Consider the following 26,412-nt stretch of genomic DNA (forward strand, 5'->3'; position numbering starts at 1 on the left):
CGCAGTGACGTATGCTTTGGGCAGTTGAGCTGCTCTCTTTAATATTGGCGGTTTAAAAATACGATGTTCACGTACACAAACTTAGTCTTAAGAGGTCACGTGATCAGAGGATCACGGTCGAGTAACGTTAGTCGTTATCAGCACGATGTTGAGGAATTAGATAGTATCGGGATCAAGGAGGTTCCGTTTATTATTGTGACACACTCACGGAATGGACATGATGTTATGCAAAGCTGAATTCAAAAATTTATTAGAAATTGCAAAACATTGACATTTCAGTTGATACAACGTAATCATTCTGGTGAAATAGGTTGATATATTGTTCGGTGAGTATATATATTTTATATTGCCATTTTTTTTCCTTTAAATTGAGTTTTTAATGGACTTCAATTTTCATATTTAATTTTATAATGATTTATACCATTTTTTAAATTTTTTTTATTATAGTAGAAACAAAATATTTTTTTCTGTTGAAAAAAAGAAGTATGTATCTTAAGCTGTACAAATTGTAAAATATAAATTAAAGCTTATAATTAATATATTAGTTGAAGTTTCACAATGGCATTTTCATCATTCTCAATCATTAATTAAATACAAAATTGTATAAATCCTACAAGAATGCCAAAATGATAAACTGTTCCTTGTGACCAGTTCTTTGTGAAGCAAATCAATCTGGATTGGTCAAGTTAACCAGCAAAATCTCTGCTCAGTTAATTAATTCCCCAGTAATCACCCGTCAAGTTGATTAAATCTTAAGGACACATGCAGAGAAATTCCCTGCTTCTTTAGGTGTATAAAGAGAATCTGTCTAGGTGGTCATCTATAGGTATAACACACTGGGTTATCTCATATTGCACTTAACAGTACTGGCCATACAATTTATATCATTTTGTGTATCAGCTAGTAATATATAAAAATAAATTACATGTTGGAAAAATATCCAATGCAACACTCTGACATAATTTCCAAAGAACAAATGTGTATTATATTACTACATTTTATTAATTTTTTTTTACCAGTCAATCTAAGTAGGAGCTGGAAATATATCTCTACATAAAATTTTATATTGTTAAATGCTTAAACCTATCTTTCTCATAGTTTAATCTTTTTCCAATTACAAGTTTAATTTTAACAGCTGATGAGGGAGTAATTGATTCTGACAGTCTTATAACAGTTTCTATAATTGGAGTGGTAGGTTTTATGTACTGTTGGCTATCTACCCAAACTGGACACTATGTCTCACCAAGACATTAGCAGCACATCAATGACACTTTAAGTGTAGGAACACATGGAGAATTTCTCTCCCAATTTCATCAGTGATAATGACTATTTCTCTAGTGGGCCTTCTAAGTCATCAATCATCCCGAAAGTAGAGTTCAGGTGGTCAGTGGGCTCCAGCCAAAAGAAACTTCTCAATTAAATCACATCTTCAAAAACGGATGGGAGAGAAAGTCATTTGAATTTTTTAGGTGGCGATAATTTTTTTTTTTTAAAAGTCGTTGAATTGTGTCTCTAAATTAGCTACTATAAAATAGTATAATTTTAAAAGACATGTTGGCACATTTTTATTCCATTTTTTCCATTTTAAAAACTATGCACCTTGAGAAATGATTGACTTAAGTGAAACTTTTCAGATAATGAAGAACTGTAACAGATTGCTAAGCTGTTTATTATTTTCTGTCAAAGGGTTCAATGCTTAATGCTCAGATAAAGCTGTGACTCTAATGGACAGAAATGTAGAGGGAAAATGACAAACCATTTACTCAGTAGAGCAAAGAAAATTACACATTTAAAAGGACATCAAATGTTGGAATTACAGAAATATTTGCTATAATTTCTAGTAGATACATACTGTTCATATACATATATATCATCTAAACTGCATCAACCTAAATTTTGTTGTAAATAATTCTATACTGTAGTTTGCTGTCTTTGGAAGACCTTCACTGTATAATTTGGCCAGGTATATACTGTATGTCCAGAGTTGTTTTTCATAATTTTCATATCAAGGCTGAAACAAAGTAACTTTGAAGTTGTGGAAAGTTCATCAAAGCTAATTGTGGAATTAATTAGAAGAAAGACCCGGGATAAGACAATCAGCTTGTAATTTACTTGGTTATTTAAAAAGAAAGGAAAATTATCAAATAACGCTATTGCTCCCATGATGCACCAGCATCCATACAGATATGATAACGAATTAATACCTACAGCCTTTGTGTGGTGTCAGTGGGTCTTTTTGTTGCATCAATATATTGACACACATGAATATGATAATTCATGCTGATTAGGAAAAAAAGTTGACAAACCCTTCTTATATCACAGGACAGATTTACATGATAATGTGGATAGCATATTAAAGGTAGTGAGTATTTTTTTGTTTAATTCTTTATTCTAATGGATAAGACAGTTTCCATTTAACGGTTCTCTATCATTTCCAGTAATATGTTAAATGCTATTTTTGGTAGAAATCTTCAATTGTTCAGAATTATCTTAATTAATGTCAATTTAAAAAATAGTTCTAATATTATGAAAATGTTTAATTTTCAAAGTTTGATGATTTTTATTTATTGATCGAATTATTAATAATTCATGTAAAGCTCCTGCAACTGTTCAAAGTGTAAATATTGACAGCTTGTAAGTTAGATCGGGGTAAATATTTACTTACATAATGCATATTTTAACATAGAAAAAAAACCATTGAAAACATTTTTTTGTCTATGAAAATAAAAGTTTCTTAAGATTTTTTTCTTGATCTGCTGCTTAGGAAAAAAAACTTGAGGAAAAAAACTTCAAAACAAAAAATCTCAAATGCACCACTGATGAGAATACCAGTAATTGGTAAATCTAATTACGTAATAAAGATATTGGAAACAGACACAGACAAGAGATAAATTTAAGCAGACACATTAATTCAAGTGTGGGTTTCACAAAGTCTTCTCAAATTATGCCCAATTCTATATTGTTTTTCAAAGATGAAACAAAAGTAAAGAATGTAGGGATGTTTATATTCGGCATATTTAATATGACTCTGATTCATTGAGCTGAAATTGCTTACAGGGGTCATGATGGGGGTCATTTAATATTATAGATTCATTTGACCCATGTACAAAAGAGAGCTGTTTCTTGGACCAAAAGGTACAAAGATTTTTAAAAATATTCAAGCACTAGGCATCTCACGTATCAGTGTTATCTCACCAGACGATCACAATGAGCCGTTTACATGGTATAGGGTTTGAGGTTGATATATCTCGATAAGGGTTTTGATAACTTTGTTAGATAAAGATATGCGTATTGATATGTGTGTCTTGGCCATGTATGGGAGAACTCCAAATTTAAATGTGTAGGCAGGTGGTATTGTAAATTTGAAAATCCCTTTATTGATTTTTAAGAATTTGTTTCTTAAAATATCTATTTTTTGTGAGCATCTTCTATAAATGAGGATGGTAAGTGTTCTATAAGTAGGATGACTAGAGTTATTTCAATGGTTTTCTATACTGAATTTCTCATAAAATATTCAAGTATCAAAGAGAAAAATAAACAACTTTGTTTCGTGTCCCTTGCTATTTTTTAAATATTGATTTGTTTGATAAATAATTGGTTATGAGATAATGAAAATATGGAAGATTTATGAACAGGAAGGATTGAGCCTGAAATATCATACCTATTGCTCAGTTTTCTGGATAAACGGCTAAGTTACACCTGAAAACAATGACTATGATCAGATATCAAGCCAGATACCCAATGCATTAGATCAGCATGAATGGATATCAGATTGATAATTTTCTAAAACAGTGGAATGACACAATTGTGTGTTTTTTTTTCAACACAGGCCCTGAAATAAACAAAATCATTCAGTTCTCAGCTGTTTCAGTGACTAATAATTTGGCCGATTTCTTTTTTCTTTTTTTATCAAACTTGGTACACCTGTAATTCTCTGTTTCACCTGTTGCGACCTGGTCAATACCTGTACTTGAATAAGGATTTATTGCAAAAGCAAAGAAGAGGCTCACTTTAGAAGTTTTATGATCTAGCTATGTTTGGACAAGAGTGCTTGTTTGTTGAGAAAACTTTAGGATATTGTCAATTGCACCTCAAATATGGTTAAACTTGGTGCACATACATGATAAATCAGCAGGTTTATGGCCATGAAATTAGGTCTCTATAAAGGTGTTCACACATAAAATGGCTATTTTATTTTTGGAAAGTCTACAAAGAATATCTATGAATAAAGCTGTCATAATTTCTGAAGAAGACAGAAATATTTTATGAAAAGGAATTTATTTAAGATTACTGAGGAATTCTCCTTGTTAAAAAGCTTTTTGCAAATTTTTTGGTTCAAAGATGTGCAATTCTAAAGATGGATATGCATAAAATCATATAATATTTTAATGAAGTTCTTCAAAAAAAAAAAACACAATATCACTTCAGGGAGTTTAGTTAACTAAGCTGGAGTAGAATGTTTAATTTAATAGTAGAAATTTAGTTATAAAATTATAAAATCAACCATTTTAATCATGCATAAGCAAAGATGATTTAAAAAAATATGCCAGGCTATAAACAAGCCCAACCAACCAACCCCCCCAACCCCAACCCCAACCCCAACCCCCCCACCACCACCACCACCACCAAAAAAAAAAAAATAATAATAATAATAATAGAGAAAATTCTAGGAGAGGTTGAGAAAGACAGTTTCTCCGAGAGAAAAAAAAATGAGCTTGATACCATCCAACAATTATTTTGTAATACAAATTATTTTGTGTCATATTGCTTCAATTCAATTTTATATTATTAAGAGGGCTGTTTGGAAATTATTGAGATATTTTGTTTATTCTCCTCTTTAATGAACATCTTTTGGTGAAAATTTTAATAGCATATAGATTTAACAAACACTAACAATAAATAAAAGCAAGAAATATTTCGGAAATATTTGATTTTTTGTTTTCAATGATATATTACCCAGTAATGTGTTGATGGTGGGATACCCGGCACATTCATGAAATCAGATAATAGAAATGTGTACTTGGGTAACTACTGATTAAGTATAAGTTTCAGTGGACCCATAGTAAGTGGGAAAGTTATCTAGATTATGTATTTAATTTTTTAGTTTATTTTTGACTTTATTTTGTGCAAGTTTGATAGAATTCTGATTAGAAATATTGACACCATAAAATTTTTTTATTGTATATGTTCAGTAAGCCTCCATGGAAGTATTAATTTTAAAAACAATATTTTTAATTCTTTTGTTTCTAAAGAAAAGTGAAATTGTATGATTTTTCAGCAAGAAAAATGAAATAAATAAAATATTTGGGGAAAAACCCAGGAGCTTCACAAGAGGGGTTGGGAGGGCTTTGCCCTCTAGACCCCCATCAGGGCAGCCCCAATGCAGACCCCCTTTTGTTCTCTGCATACACTTCACTTCCATATCTACATGCCTGCATGCAGTATGATCTTCGGGTAAAACATTATACAAATCTGTATGTTATCAAATTTCTATAATATTTGTATCTTTTTTAAGATTTTCATATCATTCAACTGTTAACAGATAGATAGATGCATTTTATGAATACAGTTTGTCACCTGAATTTTGGAATGATATAACAAATGGTGGGGGAAGTATTGTGCTTCTGTCAGGTAGTTTTACCCTAATCCTCCCAATCATTGTGTTTCCAGCTACATTCCCAGTAAATTATAGGGTTTTGAGGCTTTGCTGGTGTGCAAGATAATGTTAAACAACCACAGGTATTGAAGTACTCATCAATTATCTTTTGACATGTAAGCTTGAAAACTAACCAATAAAAATCAGGTTATGTAATCGGTTTAGTTCTTCTGCAGATCAGATAGAGCTAAATTTATTGAAATTCGAACATGCTGAAAATTATCACCCCCATGTGATTTTTCATCAGGATGAATTTGTTTTCTCAAAAATTTCAGAATGGAAATTTTGCTGACTTGCTTGAGATATTTTATTTAATGTTTTCATTATCTGGCAGACTAATGGTAAAATCAAGTCATACAATGCTCTATCTTGCCATGCAATTAATGCAGTGATGAATATCATCAAATTTTCCTGTGTTCATGACATTTGATAATTTTGGAAGTATCAAAATATCTTATTTGTTAATGGACATCATGTAGCACCAACCATTCAGTTAGCTTCGATAAAGATGCTACAGAAATTGATATCTGGGTTTTGGAGGGGTAATCCTGAATTGTTAACACAGACGCCTCGTGACATCATCCAATATATAAAGAATATGAGGGATTCCCTAGAGTGCTTGATAGAATCTCTCATTAATTATTGAAACTCATTCACACTAATGCTCCAATTTTTCTGAGCATTGACTTTGAGGGACTTGATATTTTTGATCAAATTGAATGGAGATCTAATGGCCCCTTATGCCTCTTTTTTCACTTATTGATGTGACATGCAGACTTGAGTTTACGAAATGAAAAGAATTAGATAATGCATTTTCATTACTGCCAAATATACTGGTAATTTAGCTTTTCATGATGAATAAGTTAACTAGTCTATAGTTAAAATGTGCTCTAGAATGAAATATAATTATTTTGATAGTTTAGTTCTAACTTAACCTGGTATATAAAACATGTAGCCTAACAGTATGGTTTGTGGGTGCAGTGGTAGCATTGTCCATCAGTGGGTTATTGGTTCAACTCTAGCAAGGACTAGGGCTATCAGCAGTAGAGTGTATCCTTGCTTACATAATGTACCACTGATCATTGTCTTGATCAGACCCTAATTTACCAAATACAGCAGGAATAATAAAAAATGTTAGCTTTTATGGTTCAGGAAGAATTTAACTGCAAATTATTTCAAGTATTGTATGTATAATAACATGAAGGTAAAAACCAGATGGTCTGATTATAACTCAATTTTTGTCTATCTGAAGCTGTGATGTCATTGCTTGATATCTTTATCAGTGTAATAGGTTTTTGTGTAGCATATCTGAACTGTGTCCAAATCACTCAAGCTTTGAAAATTATATGAAAATAGGAAAATTGATCTCTATATTATAAAAATGAGGGCATTAAAAATCTAAATACCTCAGCAACTATAAAAAGATTCAAGTGGATTTTGTGTAATTGAGTTCAATAGTGCATTGCAAGGAATATGACTCAGAATTGAAATCACTGCTTTCCTTTGATGTAGCATTAGGGGTTTGTAGATAAATGTAACGGGTATACACAAAATGTAGATTGTATTAAATGAAATTTAATAATCAGCAGCATTAAAATTGAAAAAAAAAAAAATTCTTTAGGTAATGAGTGAAAACGTTTTTTGACAAAACAGAACATGTATTTAAGGATCATACTTTCTCAGCCTTGTGATAAGAACATTTGATATGTGTGGACCTAGTATGCGTATAGTTCAAAGAATACAATTTCATCAGACTGAAAACATATTTCAATTGTCTATCGGTGACAGAATATTTAAAAAGTATTTTGTCATGCCTTGCGGTGTGGATTATCTGAGACATGGCTCATCAAGTCCCAAAAGTCAGTGAAAGACTCGGGAGTGAAAGCAAAAGCTTGCTCGAGACAATGCTGGTGAAAGTTTGTTAAGCCTGCATGGCTGCTTCCATTGTTTTCAATTCTATTCTTGGTAAATATTTTCAGAGTTTACTGTCATTATATGTTTGTTGACTTCTCCAGTGAAGATGTTGAATTTAATGCTCAGTTTTATTTCTGCAAATTGAGGAAAATTCTAAAGCACTTAAGGTAAGTTGTGAAGTTTTTGTGTGACAATGATGTTGACACTGCTATATTTTACATCTCAGTTTTTAATTTTTGTCACAAGCATCTAACAGTTATTTCATCAATTCTTGATTTTTGTCAACTGAGCTTATGGCTTTTTGGTGCCACAACTGGCACTATAAAATGCTCACATCAAACTTTGAATGTCAAAAGTAGAAGATTTTTTATGTCCTTTTATCTGGCCAGCATCAGGTCATAGAAACCTAATCTTATAATGGAGTCCCTGCTTAATGTCTCCCATCTTTACACTCTTTATTCACCAGCTCTTCACTTGATTAAGAAAATGTCACAACTTTCACCAAATCTTTTTGAGGGAGATCTGCAAAATTTTGTTTGGAAATTTTATGAATTTTTTATGTGGTATGAAATTCAGTCTCTATCCTGATACTTATTTAATTGGCTAATAAATGTTAGATTTAACATGGTAAGAGTCAAAACTTATCATAAAAACCTGACATAAACTTCACTTGATTGTGTGCAACTACATAAAAGACAGGCTTTAGGAACTTGAACAAAAAATTCACACAGGTGAAGTCGACTTTAAGTTGCCAAAGGGACATTTGAAATTCTTAGAGCCTAATGCAACAATAGGAAAAAATTTCTCTCAATATTACGATACAAAGAGGGAGATGGTTTGTAAGTAGGATGATAGTGCAGACAAATTATCTTCATTTTCTCCGGTATTTATGGATACTCATGATCTTGTGGCATTTTAGGGGAAGAGGCAACTGGTTCAATGAGGCAGTTTGCTGAAATATTTACAACTCATTTTCCTCTTTGTCTATACAATCCTTTGTTTTTCATCAGTCATAAACTGATTTGAATTTTTTTTTACGAATTTAAAAAGAGGCGAAACTGATAGTCAACACAGATAAAATGCGACATTTGAATATCTTAGGCTTACAGGTGTGTTGTTGAAATTTGAAGAAGTGTGTCTGAGGTGTAGAAAAACAATGAACTCTGAATTCTAATACCTTCTTCCTTTCTTTATCGTCATCAACATTTTGCCCCACATTCAACTTTGATGAACCAGCGAGAGTCAGCTTAAAGCAATCAGATGACTCGGCATAGCTCATGCTTGGGAGTTATACATTTAAAACTAACACTACATTGTGTTGGAATGTAGGAGAATAGATGCATTTCAGTGTAAGTTAATTTTAAGTATAATTTTAAAAATTGAAGAGCTTAAGTCAAGACATTATTTTAAATCTTATTTATAGGAATAGACATATTTTATATTTATCAAGATCGATATAAAAAGTGATTAATCTGAGTTTTAAGTAAGAATCATTAGAGATGTGTAATTTATTTTTTTTTTTCAGTTTGAAATTTTTTTTTCAGTTTGAATATTATTAAACCTTGGTGGAAATATAGTAATGAATTCTTGATAATTTCTAAAAATGTAAAGAAATTATTGGAGGACATATTTTATTTATTTACTAATTTACAAGGAATGTGAGATCTTTAACAATTAATGGTTGGTTAGGTTGATGTATAATTGGGACAGAAGGTCTCGTGAAGGCCACAATAGACTCGGATAGACAAATTATCTGATATACTGAATACCACTGAATGACTCCTCCAATGTGGCTGTAGGTAAATGACGGTTCCTTGTTTTTCTTTTTTTTTTAAATGCACTGGAAGTTTGTGATCAGATAACATTTTTCTTTCTGTGGTCAGCTCAGTGATGAAGTCATCACATTGAGAAAAGCAATTTAACAAATTATATTTTGTGAAAAAAATTCATGAATGGAATATTAACTAATAGTCATATTGGTAAAAAAAAATTATGTATAATGTACTAAAAATCTAATACCCATTCATCTTTTGAATACATACATAATTTAGTTTTGCTTTCTGTAAATTAAAATGAAAATTGTTTTTTTTTTTAATAAATAGAATTGCAGCATATTAGAGCCATTGAAAAAAAAGTCATGATTTGGAAACATTTTTAATCTATAAAAAAAAAATTCTCAAGTATCAGAGCTCAGCATGTCTTTTGGTAAAAGTATATATTATGATAATTGATTTGTGGTAAAGGCCCAAATATTTGCAAACTGAAGTTTTGTCTCAAATTGAATCCTGCAGAGCACAGGTTCCTCATACCTTCATCAATACACAGTGGTCAATATGGCTCTCAAACACTGTAACTTTTCTTTCCATTTTTTTTCTCTCTTCTATTTTTATGTGAACATCGATGATTTTGCTTCCCACTGAGTACATTGATTGGTATCACCAAGCCTAACAACTGAACTACTTTGTTCAAGATTTTATCTGGTCAAAAAATTAAAAATTTTAATGCGAAATTAAATAGTCTGTGTATAATTGATGATTTTAAAGTTAAAAACTATTGACCTAGTATTGATAATAAAACACAGTACTCGTCAATTTAAAAAGTGGTAAATTCCCAAACTTTTCTATGTCAATCAGGTACTTTAGTGGGAAAAACATGAAAGTGTATTACTTAATTTATCTTTCTAATTTTTCTCTGTTCAAAATTTCCAAGACAAGTAATATATATGACTGGTTATGAATTTTCATTGTTTAATTTTCTATTATATCTAATAGCAACCACCTATCTTTTAAACACAGTTGGAGATCTTAAAGGAAATTAAACACCATATGCATGGGAAGCTATTATTGTTTTAACCTTTTGTGTAAGTCTTTGTACTTTATATTCTGTGCATTGATCTGAGTATCCCTTTTAAAAATATCAACCAAGTGGTGCACATGAAGAATAAAAATCATTATTGATATTATTGTTGCCTGTTAAAACAGATTTTTTTCAATAAGGCTTTCTGACTAATGATGGCAAATCTTAAAAGTGTGATTTAACAATAAACATTGTGGGGATTAAAACCTTAATTCTCTGCATTAAACAGGAAATGTTTATCTTTTTCTTGGCCTTTGTGCAATAGAATTAAATTTTTGTGAGGGATCAGCTAATAGGAAATGTTGGACAATGCTTGTAGTCACCCGGGGGCATTCTATGGACAATCATGATGGACGTTCCCAGAGCCTCTGTTTAGGGCTACTTACTGACTTTAGTTTCGGTCATCCTTTAATTACTGGATCAACCTATCAAATGTTTCTTTACAAGATTTATTTCATTATTTATTTTAAAAGGTTTAACATAACTGTATGAGAGGGAGCAAAAAGTGCTTTTCTTCTTTCAATGCCTCCATGATAACCATGCGTTTTCTTGTATTAAATATACACTCTAAATACTTGTAAAACATTCATACATACTGTACCTAATGACAAATTAATTTTATTTTACTTAGTAGTGTTTGTTTTTTAATTTAAGTTCACCCATATTTATTTATATGAAATTAAAAAATTTGCCTATAGCTATAATTAATTAATTAAGATTTTAGATCAAAGAAAATGTTTGAAGTAACTCCAGATTTATACATGTAGCTGTTAAATAATATGTAAAGCACTTTCCTGACATTTGCGATTCCTTGTAAGATTTATTAAGAGTATTTACAGATTAAGCAGGTGAACTTCCTAGCTTGATTAGTTTTTCCTAATCCATCCTTTATTTTAAACATTCCATAATTCTCATAAACAATGTGCAATAATACAAAATTATATAGAGGATATAAATCGGTAGGAGACTATTTAAATAGCGCTGAAGTACGCACTGAGTGACTGGCGAGAAAACAGCAGCGGCCAAAAATAAAAGTCCGCAGATGTAGAAAACCACTGTTCACCATTCATTGAAACTAATTACAAAGAACTAGCATAAGAAAAGAATATGACATCCAATGATATATAGCTAGGAAGCTTTGACTGAGGTTTATGTCTGTTTGGGACTCTGCTTGGCTAATGAACAGACCCTTTCAATACATTAACTGCAGTTTTTAAATTAACTTTAATAAAAACAGGATTTGTTTCTTTGTGTTGTTAATCAGGCAGATAATAAAGTTAGATTTGAAAGTTTTATGACTTTCTTTTTTGAAAAAAATTTATAGACATATTGGTTGAATACCATATTTGTTGCAGAGGTTTATGAGGATAAATAAACAGTAATGATCCCACTGAGCACAAAGTGAAAGTTCCTATGAAATATCTATAGGATATTTTGTGTGGGCTTGTGCGGGTCATTGCAATTTGCTTCTTTGGTCTCCTAGAATGTTGAAGCAGAAATAATGCCAAATTGATGATTGCTTAAAAGGAAATTTGATTTCAGGGAATGCTTTGAAGCTTTGCATGAATTTGCAGAATAATTTTGTAAGAAGAAAAGTGCAAGTTTAGAGCAAAATATGTTTGTTTCAGAGGGGTGCACTTAAACTTTTAATAAGCTATCACTTTTTTAGTTTAAATGTGTTTGAAATTTGAACTGCTTTCTTAAAGAATGTTTCTTTATTCTTTGAATACAGGCATCCTGTTGCAAAAAATGCACCACTGATATTCTGGCTCTTGCCTTAATTCATAAAAAAAACTATGTCAAACATGTGAACCCAATCTAAGTAAGTTAGCAACTTCAAGGAATATGCATTTAAAGTCATTGCAATATACTAGCTGGTAAAGGTATAACTTATTAGTCAATGTGACAATTTTTAAGTTGTTTTTTTTTTTTGGTCCCTTGATGATTGACATTGATAGAAATTTTTCGAGTATATTGGAAAATAATGGGAAAAGTGTCATTATTGGGGATTTATTTTCCAATATTCTGAATTATGCTAGGGCAAGTGTTAGAATTCCTCAAACCTCAAAGGAATGAGTGTGTTTTAATGTCATTTTCAATAATTTCATAACAGTCTGTCAATCTCAGATCTTTGAAATCCAATATCTCCATTCAGCCATGTTGATGATCTGACATTCTTGTGTCCCCGGAACACGAGGGTGACATTGGAGCTCTTAGCACAGAATCTACCATCCAGAAAAATGGTTATTGTTCCTCAGCAGTGGTCATCTGGTCACTTGTCAATCATTGCAGCCACAGGCTATTGTATGACCATTCCACAATCAATGATGTTAATTTGTAAGGATTTGTTAGTCCCTAAATATCACTTTATTGAAAATGATTAGTCTTAATAGATGACAAATATAAATTTATTTTCCATTGTGGTGCTGATGCATGACAACCCAGAGAAAAAAAGATTCAGAATAATTGTCAAATATATGTATCACATAACTGAAAAAAGATAATTGCATTTTCTGGCCAGATGATCCAATAGTACCGTTTTGTTTTTATTTCATTCACCATGTCAATTTAGAATGTAAATATCTCATGTTATTTTGGATTTAATCTGTTTTAACTGTGACTCAACAAGTACCCTTCCAGTATGAAAGTGGTTCTGTGATGAAGGCCATTCTACATAAACATGGTGACCCAGTCTTTCCATAGTTGCAGCCTCAAGCATGATAATTGTTTGATTCTAAAGTTTCATTAAAGTCTCATTAGCAGTATGAAAGGCTTGTTCTGTGATGAGATTGACTTTGATGGAGACCATGGATAAGCGTTGGTTTCAGTACACTGTTTTGTCCATTGCATCCTTTGTTGGGGTGGTGTGGTGTTGTATGACAACTCCACTCTGAGTGGACATTGCTCCTGATCAAAGCTAACAATAACATACCCAAATTGTGCCAAAATACTTACATTGTATTTCAAATGAATAAGGGTTTAATTCACACCAAAACGCACAATTAAATTTGAGAATATTTTATAAAGTACAAAGATTACTGAAATCCAGTGAGTCAGATAAAATTACAAAGCTTTAAGAAATGTTTTTTTCAAACTACTGTTCAACATTTAGTGTTGAAAAAGCAACTTTACAATAGAGGTAGCAGGGAGGACCCAACATTTCCAAACAATCTCCTCCAGCAGATGAGCTTGTGTTGGTCTCTCTAGTGGGTTTAGAGAAACTGTAATCTAAAGGTTGACAGAAAATCAAAGGAAGTTTAAAGGTTTTTGTGGAGACTAATTAAGTTTGTTTTTGTGTGGCCAGATAAGAAGTTTTGGGATAATTACAGGTAATGTCTAAATGTGATAATCTGTGGACAGTTTCTGACATTTTCACAGGTTGGTGATAGGGACTTAGCTATAGAAAGGTGTTTTTTCTAAGGGTTAAACTGCTGAGATGGGCAAGACCAGTTGTGAAAATATTTAGTTCTGTGGAAAAAGAACTACTGAGATTTAATTGAATTCTGTCAGGTGTATTTTTCTACAAACAAACAAAACTAGTATTTGGTGTGATTGTAGCAGTTGGTGACATCAAGTCAAAGCACCAAAAACAAATTAAATAGAACTTTTTTGTTGAAAAGTGAGTTGCTATACATTTTTTCTTGACAATTCAGTGCTAAACACTCTCCATGATCCTCAGAAAAATAAAGAGATCAACTCATGGCAAGGTCAACCTAATTAAAAACAGTTTTGAGGATTTCGAATGTCCATCTTCCAGTGGTCAGTGTTGTTCCAGACTCCTCTAGATGTGGTATTAAGGTTGTATATGAATTGTCATCTGGACTCCTCTGGGATTAGGTTTAAGATTATTCTCTCAAATTCTAACTGTACCGAAGTGCACACCAGGTCAGTATTATGCTTCAGTTAAGGAAAAAATAACACAAACTTTTCAGATATCAGCAATATATCTATTAGATTTATGTTCATATAGATAATTTGAGTAATATTTGTTAAAGTGAAAATTTGTAAGATTTTGTATTAATGTCATAAATGTATTCAAAATTTGAATAGATTTATGTAGAAAATGGCATGAAGTCACATATTATTCTACGAGTTCTTTATATTTCAGTAATCTATTATTTATGTCATTTCTATTTAAAATATCAGTCAAAAAATAGAATATCATTCCATGCATCAAATTTTTTGTTTGTGTCATATATCCTTAATTCATAATAAGAAATTTTAATGTTTAAATTTAGTTTCCCTGTGTAGATACATGTTTCGAGATAAGATTTTTGTCATAATTCAAAAAAAAAAAAAAAAATCAAATAAGGTGGTAAAGTAAATATTTAGATGGCTTGAAGGATAAGTATATACAATCTGAATTTTTATTTAGCTAAAAGTGTGTGTTTGTCTGTTTTAGAACCTATGTTTGTAATTCTGTCAAAAATTGATGAATATCAAAAGGGTTCCAATGCAAACTGTGAACAAAGATTACATATGTTCTTGGGTTGCTATTTTGACAATTTTTGATTCATCATTGAATGAATTAAGTAAATGTTTGGCATTTTTTAAAAATATTGACCAAAGATAAAAATTAATTTGTCTTAATCAATCAGATAGGTAGTTAAATCTGTAAAATTTTGATTTAAACAAGATTAATGAACCATGTATCTGCTGCTGTGTTTTGCTAATCATGGCTGTGTCAACACAACAGTGACATTTTGACAGACTTTACAGATAAGTTCAAAGGAGCACAAGAATTATTCCCACCTATCCAAATGATATTTTTATAAAATTGAAGTTAAGGGGCTGGCATCTATTGAAATTTAAGTGAAGATTGAGCAGTGATTAGTCTCAGTTTCTTGTACAGCATGTCTCTTTAGCCCCTGGGGTAGCTCTTCTGATTTCTCTCACTACAGGTAGTCTTCCTATCCCCTGCTATCAATTTCTTACACCATAATTAAAACTGTAACAAACTTTTAAAATTTCAACCAATGAAATTCCAGCAATGTACAACCTTGGAAATTTGTTACTTGATGCATGCTAGCTAGGGTCTTGGGGCTAAAAGTGACACTTTATAAAATTCAGGGATTTAATTGAACACCCATTATCATTATTGGGTGACATAAGGACTTAATCACTGGAAAATAATATAGTTAGTGTACTGTCAAGTTAGACTGTCTATTCATTGTGTGGTGTGGATTCTGGAACCATTTGGAATATGTGTCCCTGTGATGCTTGTAAATTTCTTACAGGTAAAGAATTCCAATTATCTTAATTTCAAATCAAACCAAAATCACTACATTTTTACTGGTACATGCATGTAACTGTTGAAATGGAACCTGATATAAGTTTACAGTAATATTTTTATGTTTCTTGAGAGTATCTAAAACTTTATTTTTGTTCCATGTTCATTGGAATTGAGAGTGTTTCCTAATGTATGTAGGTAACAATTGATCATTCTCAAATTTACAGCACTCTGGATTGGAATAGGACTTTGACAAATACCTGCCATCACCAGACAGCTAAATTTCTAAATAGAATCGGTCCTTTCATCTTTTCTTCTTTTAATCATAAAGTTGTTTATTTCCATCATAAATGTCCCAGCCTTATTTGGTCTCCCTATTGTAAAAAGTAATTAACTGTGCGGAACTTCATTTTCACTGTGTACGTTTCAATCAGTCATAGGCGAATAGCAGAAGGAAAAGAAGATTGAGACCATATAGTAATGATCCAGGTTTTGTGGTTTTAATTGACCGAGGGTCACTGGTCATCTTGTCCTGTCTCTTTTATGGGTCACTCCTGAGAACATTGTTTTCACCTCTTAAAATTTATTTCTATTGTAATAAACCCAAACTCTAATTTATTTTTTTCAATTTATACTGCTTCTGATTTTGTGGACCCTCATATACACTTAATATTTATGTATAACAAATCTTTCATTTCTAATTTACGTAATATCAAAACATTGCTATTACTAACTTATAGTTAGTATTCTGTGTTTTATTTCATAAAAATATTTGAAATTGAATCCCTGAATACTCTATAATAAATAATTAATGTTGTAACGATCCTGATTGTGTTACAGTGTATAACACAAAAAAGTTGTGAAATATTTTTTCCACCTGTCCTTTTTTCTCTTTGATCCGATGTCCAATTTTGGTCCGTATGAAATTACATCCTGATGATAGCTGGTCAGTTTGGGTCATCATGCCCTTATATCTTCTCACACCTGTGAATTGGCATTGTTTCTAGTTTTACTATCTAGTTCTTTGTTTGATTAAGGAAGTCCAGTTGACTAAATAAGTTGACTTAAGGTGATAATATGGATACACACAACCTATTTATTTCACGAAGATTGGGATAGTATTTAATCCCCCCTTACTGCTGTGAAGAATGCCTCGTGTTTGTTCTCACTGTATGAAGACCATAGTCAAATTCCCCGTGTCCTCTATAAATCCATTATTTTAATGACCAATTCAGAAATGTCTTACCTGAAATTTACAGCCTCTTGCTGTTACTTAATCTGGGTTCGATTGACTTGGAGGGTCCGAGTTTATTTGCAGATGATTCATTTTCATGACATTACCATGGTGACCAGTATCATATAATTTGGGATATGATTTGTCCGATATTTTGTCTCAGTATTCCGTAATCAAAGAGAGAGGATGTTGGTTAAATTACTTAGGGTTTGGTTTACTTCATAATGAGGAATTTTTACATCAGTATAAATATTGTCTTGGTTTTTACCTCTTTATTTGTGGACATTGATGACTGGAGTTTATCGTTTTAAGTGTGGGAGGTAACTTTGATGTTTTTTTAAATGAGGAGATTAAAAAAAATCAATTTAATATTATTTTTTTGCACCTACAAATATAAAGTTTGAAATCTGGATTTCACCATTGTCTTAATACACTCAAAAACGAAATTTGAACCTTCTTTTATTTTTAAATCTTACTGCAATCTCCTCTAATTTATCTGGTCATAATCTTTTTGTCCATGGCAAAATGTTGGGTGTTTTCTGAAAAAAAAAAATCAGATAATACGGAAAACTTTCTAAAGACACAAGAACAAAACAAAAGAACATGAAAGTGACACAAAGTACTAAAGAAAGGACTTTTAAAAGGTGACATCATGCATTATTGTCTGGAGTTAATCACCAAGAAAACCTGTCAAAAAATCTATATTGTGCTTTTTTATTTTATACAGTTTAAATCTGACAACAATATTATGACATAATTCAATTATAAGGTGTATTAAGAAGAAATTATAAGAGAGTAATTGCATTCAGTAGTTAACAGTTGGTCAATTATCATTGAAGAAATGTTAAGAAAATCATTAGGGGGTGAAAAACTTCAAAAGTATTTTATTTCAACTTGTGGTTTTGATTTACTGGTAATGGTATTTTGGATTTTTAAAATTTGGTACAGCTTATGAAATAAAATTAAGGAATGAAATAATTTATTCCATATTTGGATTAATTTACTTTCACACAAGAGGTAAAAAAAAGAAATTAGGATATTATAACCTTTAGTTTTTTCGACAAATTATCAATCCATTTCATTCTTAAGTAACTCATTTTTTTATAAGTATTTTTTTAATGTAATTGTTATTTGTATAAGTATTTTAATGATTTAAATTTTATTATTGATTAATTAGAATTTGGCTATGAAGTTTGAAATGAAATGCGAATTAAATAAATGGAAATACATGCATAAGCAAATTGATTTGAAGGTTATAAAGATACTATATAAATTTAGATAATAAAGGTTAATGTGAAGAACTAAATTCATTTTTGGATAAGTTTGTGTAATATCAATTGAATTTGATAAATTTCCTCATAGAAGTCTTTAGAATTAATCTAAATGCTGTGTAGTACAAACTTAATGGCATAAAATGACTTTCTTCTAGATCAGATTTATGGAGATTTCATTGAAATGTCTCTTTAAAGCACATGTTGAGTGGGGATTTTGAGTTTATAAATTTTTCTTATTAGAATCACAGTTAGTTTTCTGATCCTATTTAGCTGGGAATTACAACACAAAGACTCCGCATTAGGCAAAACGTAGTCAACTTTACCAGGATATGCTCTGTGACGGCTCTCAATGGATCTCACTTTGCCATTATGTAGGGAATTTAAACATGATTGCAAAAATAAGATGGATAAAGGTGATTTAAGTCCAAACGTATAAACTGGTGCGGTCAAGATTTTTGTCAATATTTAACATTTGTCCGTCTATTTTTTCAGATTAATGACAAGTCCACCACAGACAAAAGAAGACTATCTTTCCGCCTGACATGCTGGTGACGTTTATCAATTCATCATGATGTTGCAAGTCTTTGTACTGTATTTTGTTCTTCAACTGTGTTCCTCTTTGGTTTATCATATAAATGAAGAGCGGGTTCCTACCTATTTCATAGGAAATGTTGGACAAGATGCAAATGTTTCTTCCAAGCCTGATGTCACACCTGATGTTCTACAGAGGATGGAATACTCCTTCATCGGAGAGAGTCAGGAAATGTTTGAAATTGATCCACGTTCAGGCATTTTGAGTGGAAAGACAAAGATAGACCACGAAGTGCTCTGTCCACATATGATTGTGTGTAAAGAAGAATTGCGGGTTGCAGCTAGAAGTGGAAATTTTTTTCTGACCATAAATGTGATAGTTTACATAGATGACATCAACGACAATGCTCCAACATTTCCCCAGGCTTCAGTAGCTTTGGAGATTTCAGAGGGGCCTTTCATAAATTCCACCTTTCCTTTGTTAGGGGCATCAGACATTGACATGGGACCAAACAACTCCATCACTCATTATAAGATTACTCCTGATTCTGGAATCTTTGCTTTGGATGTTATTCCAAAATTAGATGGAACTTCTGATCTAAACCTAAGGCTTATTCGACCACTAGACAGGGAACTAGTAGATAGATATACCATTTATGTTAGTGCTTTGGATGGGGGAAATCCCCCCAAATCAGGAACTTTAACTGTGAATATTACTGTCACAGATATTAATGACAAAGCACCAATATTCACTCAGCAGATGTACAATGTAACCATCAAAGAGGACATGCCAATGAACTCTCTTGTTGTACAAGTGACTGCAAATGATGGAGATACAGGCAGAAATGCAGAGGTTTCTTACAAATTTGCCACAATTCAGACAGACAACATTGACATCTTCAACATGAATCGTGCTTCAGGGGAAATAATTCTGGTTGGAACTCCAGAATACAGTTTGACACCATACAAAATAATTGTGGAAGCTGTTGACAATGGTGAACCCAGGAAGAGCAGTCAGGCTCAAGTGATTGTCAACATCAACGACACAAACAACAACGTTCCAGTAATCAGCATCAACGTTCTGTCCGAGTATGACTATGCAATCATCAATGAGAATGCCAACATGGGAGATATTGTGGCACATGTGGAAGTTGAGGATGCAGACACTGGAATTAATGGGCATGTTTCCTGCCACATTGTAGACAGTGCCTTCTTCAAACTCCAGCCCATGCCAGGTGTGCAGAATGAGTTTAAAGTAGTGGTGAATGGTACCTTGGATAGGGAAGATATCATTGAACATATCGTCACAGTGTATTGTGAAGATGGTGGAACTCCGGCCTTAAATTCAACAAAGAGCTTCAAGGTTCAGATTCAGGATCAGAATGATAATACTCCTCAGTTCATCAACAAAATTTATCCATGTGAGATTTATGAAAATGAACCCAATGGAACAGTAGTGGTCAAAGTAAGTGCAACAGACAATGATCAAGGCCACAATGCTAAAGTTCGCTATTACATCAATCCCAATGGTCAAGTGGACTTCAGGATTGCTAACCCAGTGGATGGTATAATAACTACTAGGCACTCTTTTGACAGGGAAAAGATCAGCCATTTTAATTTCACCGTAATTGCTGTTGATGGAGGAAACCCTGTTGCACTGACTGCCACAGCAACAATATTGGTGAGAATTTTGGACAAAAATGACATCACACCTCAGTTTGATTCTGAATTGTTTGAATTCCACATTCCAGAAGAGATTGCCAATTTGACCACTATTGGTTTTGTAAAAGCCAAAGATGGAGATGCTGGTCAAAATGGCAATGTAACATTTGTAATGGATAGTAATTCTGTTGGAAAAGTGCCTTTGCTGTTGAAGCCGAATGGAGAAATTAAGAGCATTAGAAGACTTGACAGAGAGAAGGTTGAGGAGTTTAATTTTACTGTGATTGCCAGAGACAATGGTGTCCCTTCCAGGAGTAGCAGTGCAACAGTCATTGTGAAGCTAACTGATATAAATGATAATGACCCAGAATTTATATTTCCAAACAGTGTTAACTACTCTGTAAATTTATCTTATTTGGCCGAAGTTGACAGTGTGGTGACTACTATTATTGCTGTTGATCCAGACAAAGGTGTTAATGCAGAAATTAGATTCAACATTATTGAAGGAAATCAAGCAAATTTATTCAAAATAGACACATATTCTGGAGAAATATTCTTAGCCAGAAAAATCCATCTTCATGAAATTCGAATTTATGACCTTCTGTTGACTGCTACTGACCAAGGAGCAGTACAGCAAAAAACATCTCGACAATTGTGTTCCATCCACATCAAATTTGTCAACACCACTGCCGTTGCACAAAAAATCGCAGAGGATGAGCCTCAGAACCTAATCATTGCCATAGTAATTGCTATAGTAACCTTAGTTCTGTCCATTGCTATCATCATCACTATCTGTGTCATCAGACGAGCAGACGTCAAAAAACACAACTATCGTGCCAAAAGTATGGAGGAAATGAAGATCATGGAAACTATGGCTCGTAACAGCAGCACTCGGTCCTCCTCCTCCAGGGGGTCAGCAGACCACATCATCCCTCACAGGGATTTTAACCGGAATCGCAAGGAGGTCAGCTTTTCCCTGGAAGATGACAGCATGTCCTTTCGTCATCCCAGCAGCAGCCCCAGTATGTCAACCTTCAAGTCTAGCCCAGTAGATCCACAGGTATTTAATCAATTTTATTTCTTTAGAAATTCATCCAGTATTTCTTCCTAAATGAATAGAATATGATTTTTGAAAATGTTTTTGCACCAAATTAATTGGGCATTGACTGCAATAATATACACAGTACAGGTAAAAGATTGCAAGTTTACATAGGCATACTAAATACTGACATATTGAAGGCAAACAGTTACCCGGTAAACATGTATTGGTTATTCCTATGTTTGGTCCGTATGTTTGGACAGGAAATGGGAAATGATTTAATTACATGGTTTTATCCATTAATGATGTTGACTCAGACCCGTGCTTGATTTCATGCAAAACTTGAACTCTGTACAATTTTGAAACAAATATTTGATTTTTTCCTGTTAGATAATAAAATCTCCCTGTGATGTCCCTATTACATTCAAGATGATTTCTGAGAGTAATTTTATCTCACTTAAATCCGAAATGTAAATCTGGTAAAACCTGCAGTCTTTACACTAACTGAAATCAAAATATTGGTCAACCACTAAAGCATCTCCTCTTGAGAATTCCAAATCAGTAGGTGTGACGATCGCAATGAGTCTCAAACAATATCGGTTCCTGACTAAAATATCACAATCCATTAATGCTTTTGACTAGAAGCATGCAATTTTCTATGTTTTGCAGATTACTTTTACATAAAACTAACCATCTGTTGGTAATGTATTAGATGAACACACTCTGGCCCTTAAGGGAGACGCAAGATATTTGTTTCAAATCATAAGTTGTCAGTTCCAGAAATACTAGTGACCATAAATTTCATTTAAAAATGATTCAAAATTATGTAAACTCGTAAATATCAAGATTCATTTAGGATTGCATGTTCTTATTGTGCTGTAGAATTGATTGGTGTCATACAGTAAAACAAGCTTATAATGAATTCCCAGGGATGGACAATTTTGCCTCAATATAAGTGTAATTCATTATACCCATAAAATTCACAATACTGTTTAAAACCACGGGGAATGAAAATCATTGTAAGTAGTGTTGTTACAATAGTTGCCAAATATCGAAAAATTCATCACTGAAGACAGCATGTCAGCGACAATGGATAGAAAATTTAAAATCGATAGTCACTAATTTTTTTTTCTTCAAAATATATTTTTTAAACAAAATGGTTTATCTTTGAACATTATCAAAGGACGTTCCTCTATTTTTCTTGCGTATGGCAGACAAATTTTCCCACTAAGCATGAATCGAAGTTGGTCTCACAGATTTGTATTGAAATATTGTTTTCTTTTCCAAGGTTATCTGAATATATTATAGTTAACTTATTTAATTTAGCCTTTAAATTAAGTTCAAATTATCGATCTTACAATCATTTGTATGTTACCGATTCAATTTGATATTCGATAGTAAATTTATTCTGATTTCGCAACACTAACTGTAAGCAAAGATTCATTATAAGTGTGTTTTACTGGACAAATAACCATAGCATGTTCACTACTGATTATAGACACCAAAAAAGTCCAAAATTTGAGTCTCTTACTTCAAACTTTTTTTATGAAGGAAGTGATTCCCTCCTTTTATTCTAATTTTACATTAAGGACTGATATTTTTTTTTAAGCCTCCATCATCTGTACAGCACACCAGAGAGGACAGCACACTGTCAGACAAGAATGCTCGTAACATCAATAGAATGGAGTCCCTCAGACTACAGCAGAGAATATTACAGACCAAGGACCAGCACCAGTGGCAGCACGAAGAGAGAATGAAGGTGAACTTCAGATTTACATTGAATAAAAAATGCATACTGAATGTAAGAATTTTAGAGGTACTTAAATATGAATGAATAAGATATGTCATACAGTAATTTCTTAATTTCCAAAACAGTAAATGTTCTCTTTAAACTGATCCTTCAAAATTGAATGAGGAGTGTAATATATGCTTAAAATTTATCATTTGAAAAAGGTTTCAAAATGATATTGCATTTGCTTAGCAAGAATCGGCGCTATTTAGAATTTGGAGATCAGAAGTGCTCTCTCTGCATACCTCATAAAATTCATTCAGAAATCTTCGTTTTCTCACAGTCATTTAGAAAAAGTTTAAGACATATTTAGATAAGACTCAAGATGAAAGGATATAATGATATAATAGTCTTAGCCATTGGTAGGTAATAATATGTTTAGATCTTGAGAAAATATTACAAATAAAAACATTCAGATTGCTTGAGGCTTGTGTTCATGTAATGGTACGTAAACATCTTGAAGCTTTAAAGATGTCTTTATTATGCATCATTTTAAATATGTTGGAATAATAATAAATGTCACAGAAACCTATCAGGCTTTCTAAAAAGGTTAGAAAATTGCTGGAGCTGGTTTTTAACAATTGGTCTGAAAGATGCTTTATGATTGAAGTGATAGAGTGAAAAATTGTCTCCTTTTGCTTAAGGCAAATCTATTGTTGTTCCAGCATGTGACTTCTAACAATGTTCATGTTTTTCCATGATATTTTGGGCTCTGGAGTTCAAAGATATATTTCCATCATAAGAATCTATTATTTATTTGACTTCAAGCAAAATTTTTTATAAAGAGGAAGGTCATGTCAAAGTTTTCCTCTTCCCATCAGAAGATCGGCATGTAAGATAGGGTTTTAAAATGGATTTCATTAACAAAAATATATTAGGGTGGAAATATATTTAGAGTAAAACCTAGCCAATGGTTGACTGTACTTAACCTTTGGTTCGGTGTGACCTAGAAGTATATTTCCCTGGGTCTGACACTTTAAAGTCTCCCTGTGGAGTTGGGGAGTGTGCATAAAGGGGAATAACTCTGATAAAGTTATCTGCATGTAAAGCACTAAGTAGATTACACCTGGCTATCCCAAGGGCTCCATATTACATTACACAATACAACATTATCACTACACTATCCTAGACTTCCATCAGCTCTATCTTGTTAGCAAATCAGATAATTAAATATTTCTGGAGACTTTGTGCATGAAGTGAATAACCAAATGGCCCTAGTCTATTGAGATAGGACTTAGGGGCAACTGAAGCCACTTCAAAGCATGTCACAGACAGCCTTCATTTTCTTGTTTTGGGAGGCCAGAGGGACTGTCATAATGTCATGCATTTTATTTAAACTTTATGTGCAGGTCCTCTTTAATTTTGGCATCCGTGAAAATTAACTTGTTATGTCATATGTAGTTTTTGGTGTAATCACTTGAAATTTCTTGTTTCAATAATATAGGAAGGAATAAAAATGTTATTTAAAATTTTATTTTGTATTTATGTATTCATTCATTTATTTATCTTTTTTTTTATTTTAGAATATGCCATACATGGAGATTGCTAGACCATCAGAATTAAAAGGAGATAATCAGAGCGACTTGTCGGAGGAGTCCTTGACAGGGGACAGTGGGAGGGGTGGAAGTGAGGAGGATATCCGCAACAGCGGCATCCCTCACAATGACACAACAGGTATAAAGCTTCACTAATTAATGAAGAACCTGAAATAAATAACTAATTCAACTATAGATTCCTATGTAAAATTATTTCAAAAGTAATGGTAGTTAAGAATGATCCTCTAAATTATAGGTTACTGATTAAAAATTTTATCCAACTACCTATTTTTTTTTTTATAAGCAAATGGATATTAGTCTAATTAAAACTAATATTTACTTATATGTAGTAGTAGATGAAAGCTTCATGTTCCATATAAATTTAACATTTTTGGTTCATTTTCAAATGGAAATTTTGTTGCTCCTTTATAGGTGTAGATCAAGACTCAACAAGATCTCGTCACTTATCGGTGGCCAATAGCAGTGGGATTTCTTCCATAGGATCACATTCCTTAACAAATCACATGAACTTTTCCACATTTGGACGTGGGTCTCCTTCTGAAGGTTTGTCCACATTTCCCCGCAATGCTGGATCTAAAAATGTTCTCAATGTCTCAAGACATCCTTCGTCAAACTCAGTGAACCATAGCGGTAAAAATTTACAGAGGCTACATTCTGAACACTACTCACCACAGAGGAAAGCTTTACGAGACATTCCTTCTGTGCCAAAGTCTTTCATACATGATAGACTGCATAGAACTGAAAATCAAAATTTAGTGCGTTGTGATGACACTTATAGCGAAAGCTGCAATACAACAGCGAGAGATGACGATGATGCTACAACGACATCGGGCAGTTATACCATCAACCCCGACGATCTGTGCAATGATATTGACAATCTCTTCTTCAAATCTGACACTGTCGTTTGATGCCATTAGAAGAAAATTGTAAAAGCATTAATTGTGATATATCAATACCTTCTTTAAATGTTCAAATCTTGCCAAAGTCTCATTGTATGTCAGATCATCAGTCATAAACAAGCTTACCATTTGTTGTCTCCATGCTGATCTTTGCTAATTGTGTGAGAGAGAGAGAGCTGTTTCACTGCCATGTGAGGGTGTGGATAATGTACAGCTAGTCCAAACAGATGACTAAATCAATCGTCATTCATCTTAAATTTTAATTCTATCTATATATTTATTATTTTTGTTGAGTTTTAGTGAGTTTTCTATAAGAGAATTAAATGATGCTAAATGATTGTACCAAATGTGTTATAGATAGTGCTTTTTGTACAGTGATGGTATGTGTATAATTAGACTTGGTATGTTTTGTTTTCATTCTGTAATTATCAAATATTAAGATATTCACATCAAATGTGATTTTCACTCAGGGTAGAAAGATTAAGATCTGAGTTATCCCCCTTGAACACTGATTTTTTTTTTTTTAACTTCAGCAATGTTTTTCTAAATAAATTTCACAATGGAGATTTTATTAATATTCACCTACACGATTTGCCACTTGCATGTTAGGTACAAGGGAAATTTGTTGTGACAATGATTTTTTTATCTGTTGAATCATTCAATTTGTTGTTATGCTAGTTTTTATATACACTTAATATGAATATTGAAATTTGTATTATAAATGTGGTGAAAAAAAAATGATATTAAAAAAGTCAATAAATATGGAACATTA

General features: G+C 32.3%; 1 protein-coding gene across 1 annotated transcript; it reads left to right on the plus strand.

Moving 5' to 3' along the window:
- Window positions 1–269: 269 nt before the first annotated feature.
- Window positions 270–26,412, plus strand: LOC133173032 (protocadherin beta-15-like). Its single transcript, XM_061307917.1, has 5 exons — window positions 270–326; window positions 18,657–21,417; window positions 23,006–23,155; window positions 24,709–24,859; window positions 25,153–26,412. The coding sequence occupies exons 2-5, from the start codon at window positions 18,733–18,735 to the stop codon at window positions 25,647–25,649; spliced, it is 3,483 nt and encodes a 1,160-aa protein (XP_061163901.1). The 5' UTR covers window positions 270–326; window positions 18,657–18,732; the 3' UTR covers window positions 25,650–26,412.

Source organism: Saccostrea echinata, unplaced genomic scaffold, assembly GCF_033153115.1.
Source record: "Saccostrea echinata isolate AGI-Se365-2 ecotype Australia unplaced genomic scaffold, CSIRO_AGI_Sech_v1 ptg000056l, whole genome shotgun sequence".
NCBI lineage: Eukaryota > Metazoa > Mollusca > Bivalvia > Ostreida > Ostreidae > Saccostrea > Saccostrea echinata.

What these genes read in the sequence shown, in the direction of transcription:
- LOC133173032 (XM_061307917.1), top strand. Translation starts at nt 18,733, where the DNA reads ATGATGTTGCAAGTCTTTGTACTGTATTTTGTTCTTCAACTGTGTTCC. An exon ending in AGCACGAAGAGAGAATGAAG is followed by an intron (nt 23,156 to 24,708) that starts GTGAACTTCAGA and finishes TTTTTATTTTAG; the next exon opens with AATATGCCATACATGGAGAT. An exon ending in CCCTCACAATGACACAACAG is followed by an intron (nt 24,860 to 25,152) that starts GTATAAAGCTTC and finishes GCTCCTTTATAG; the next exon opens with GTGTAGATCAAGACTCAACA.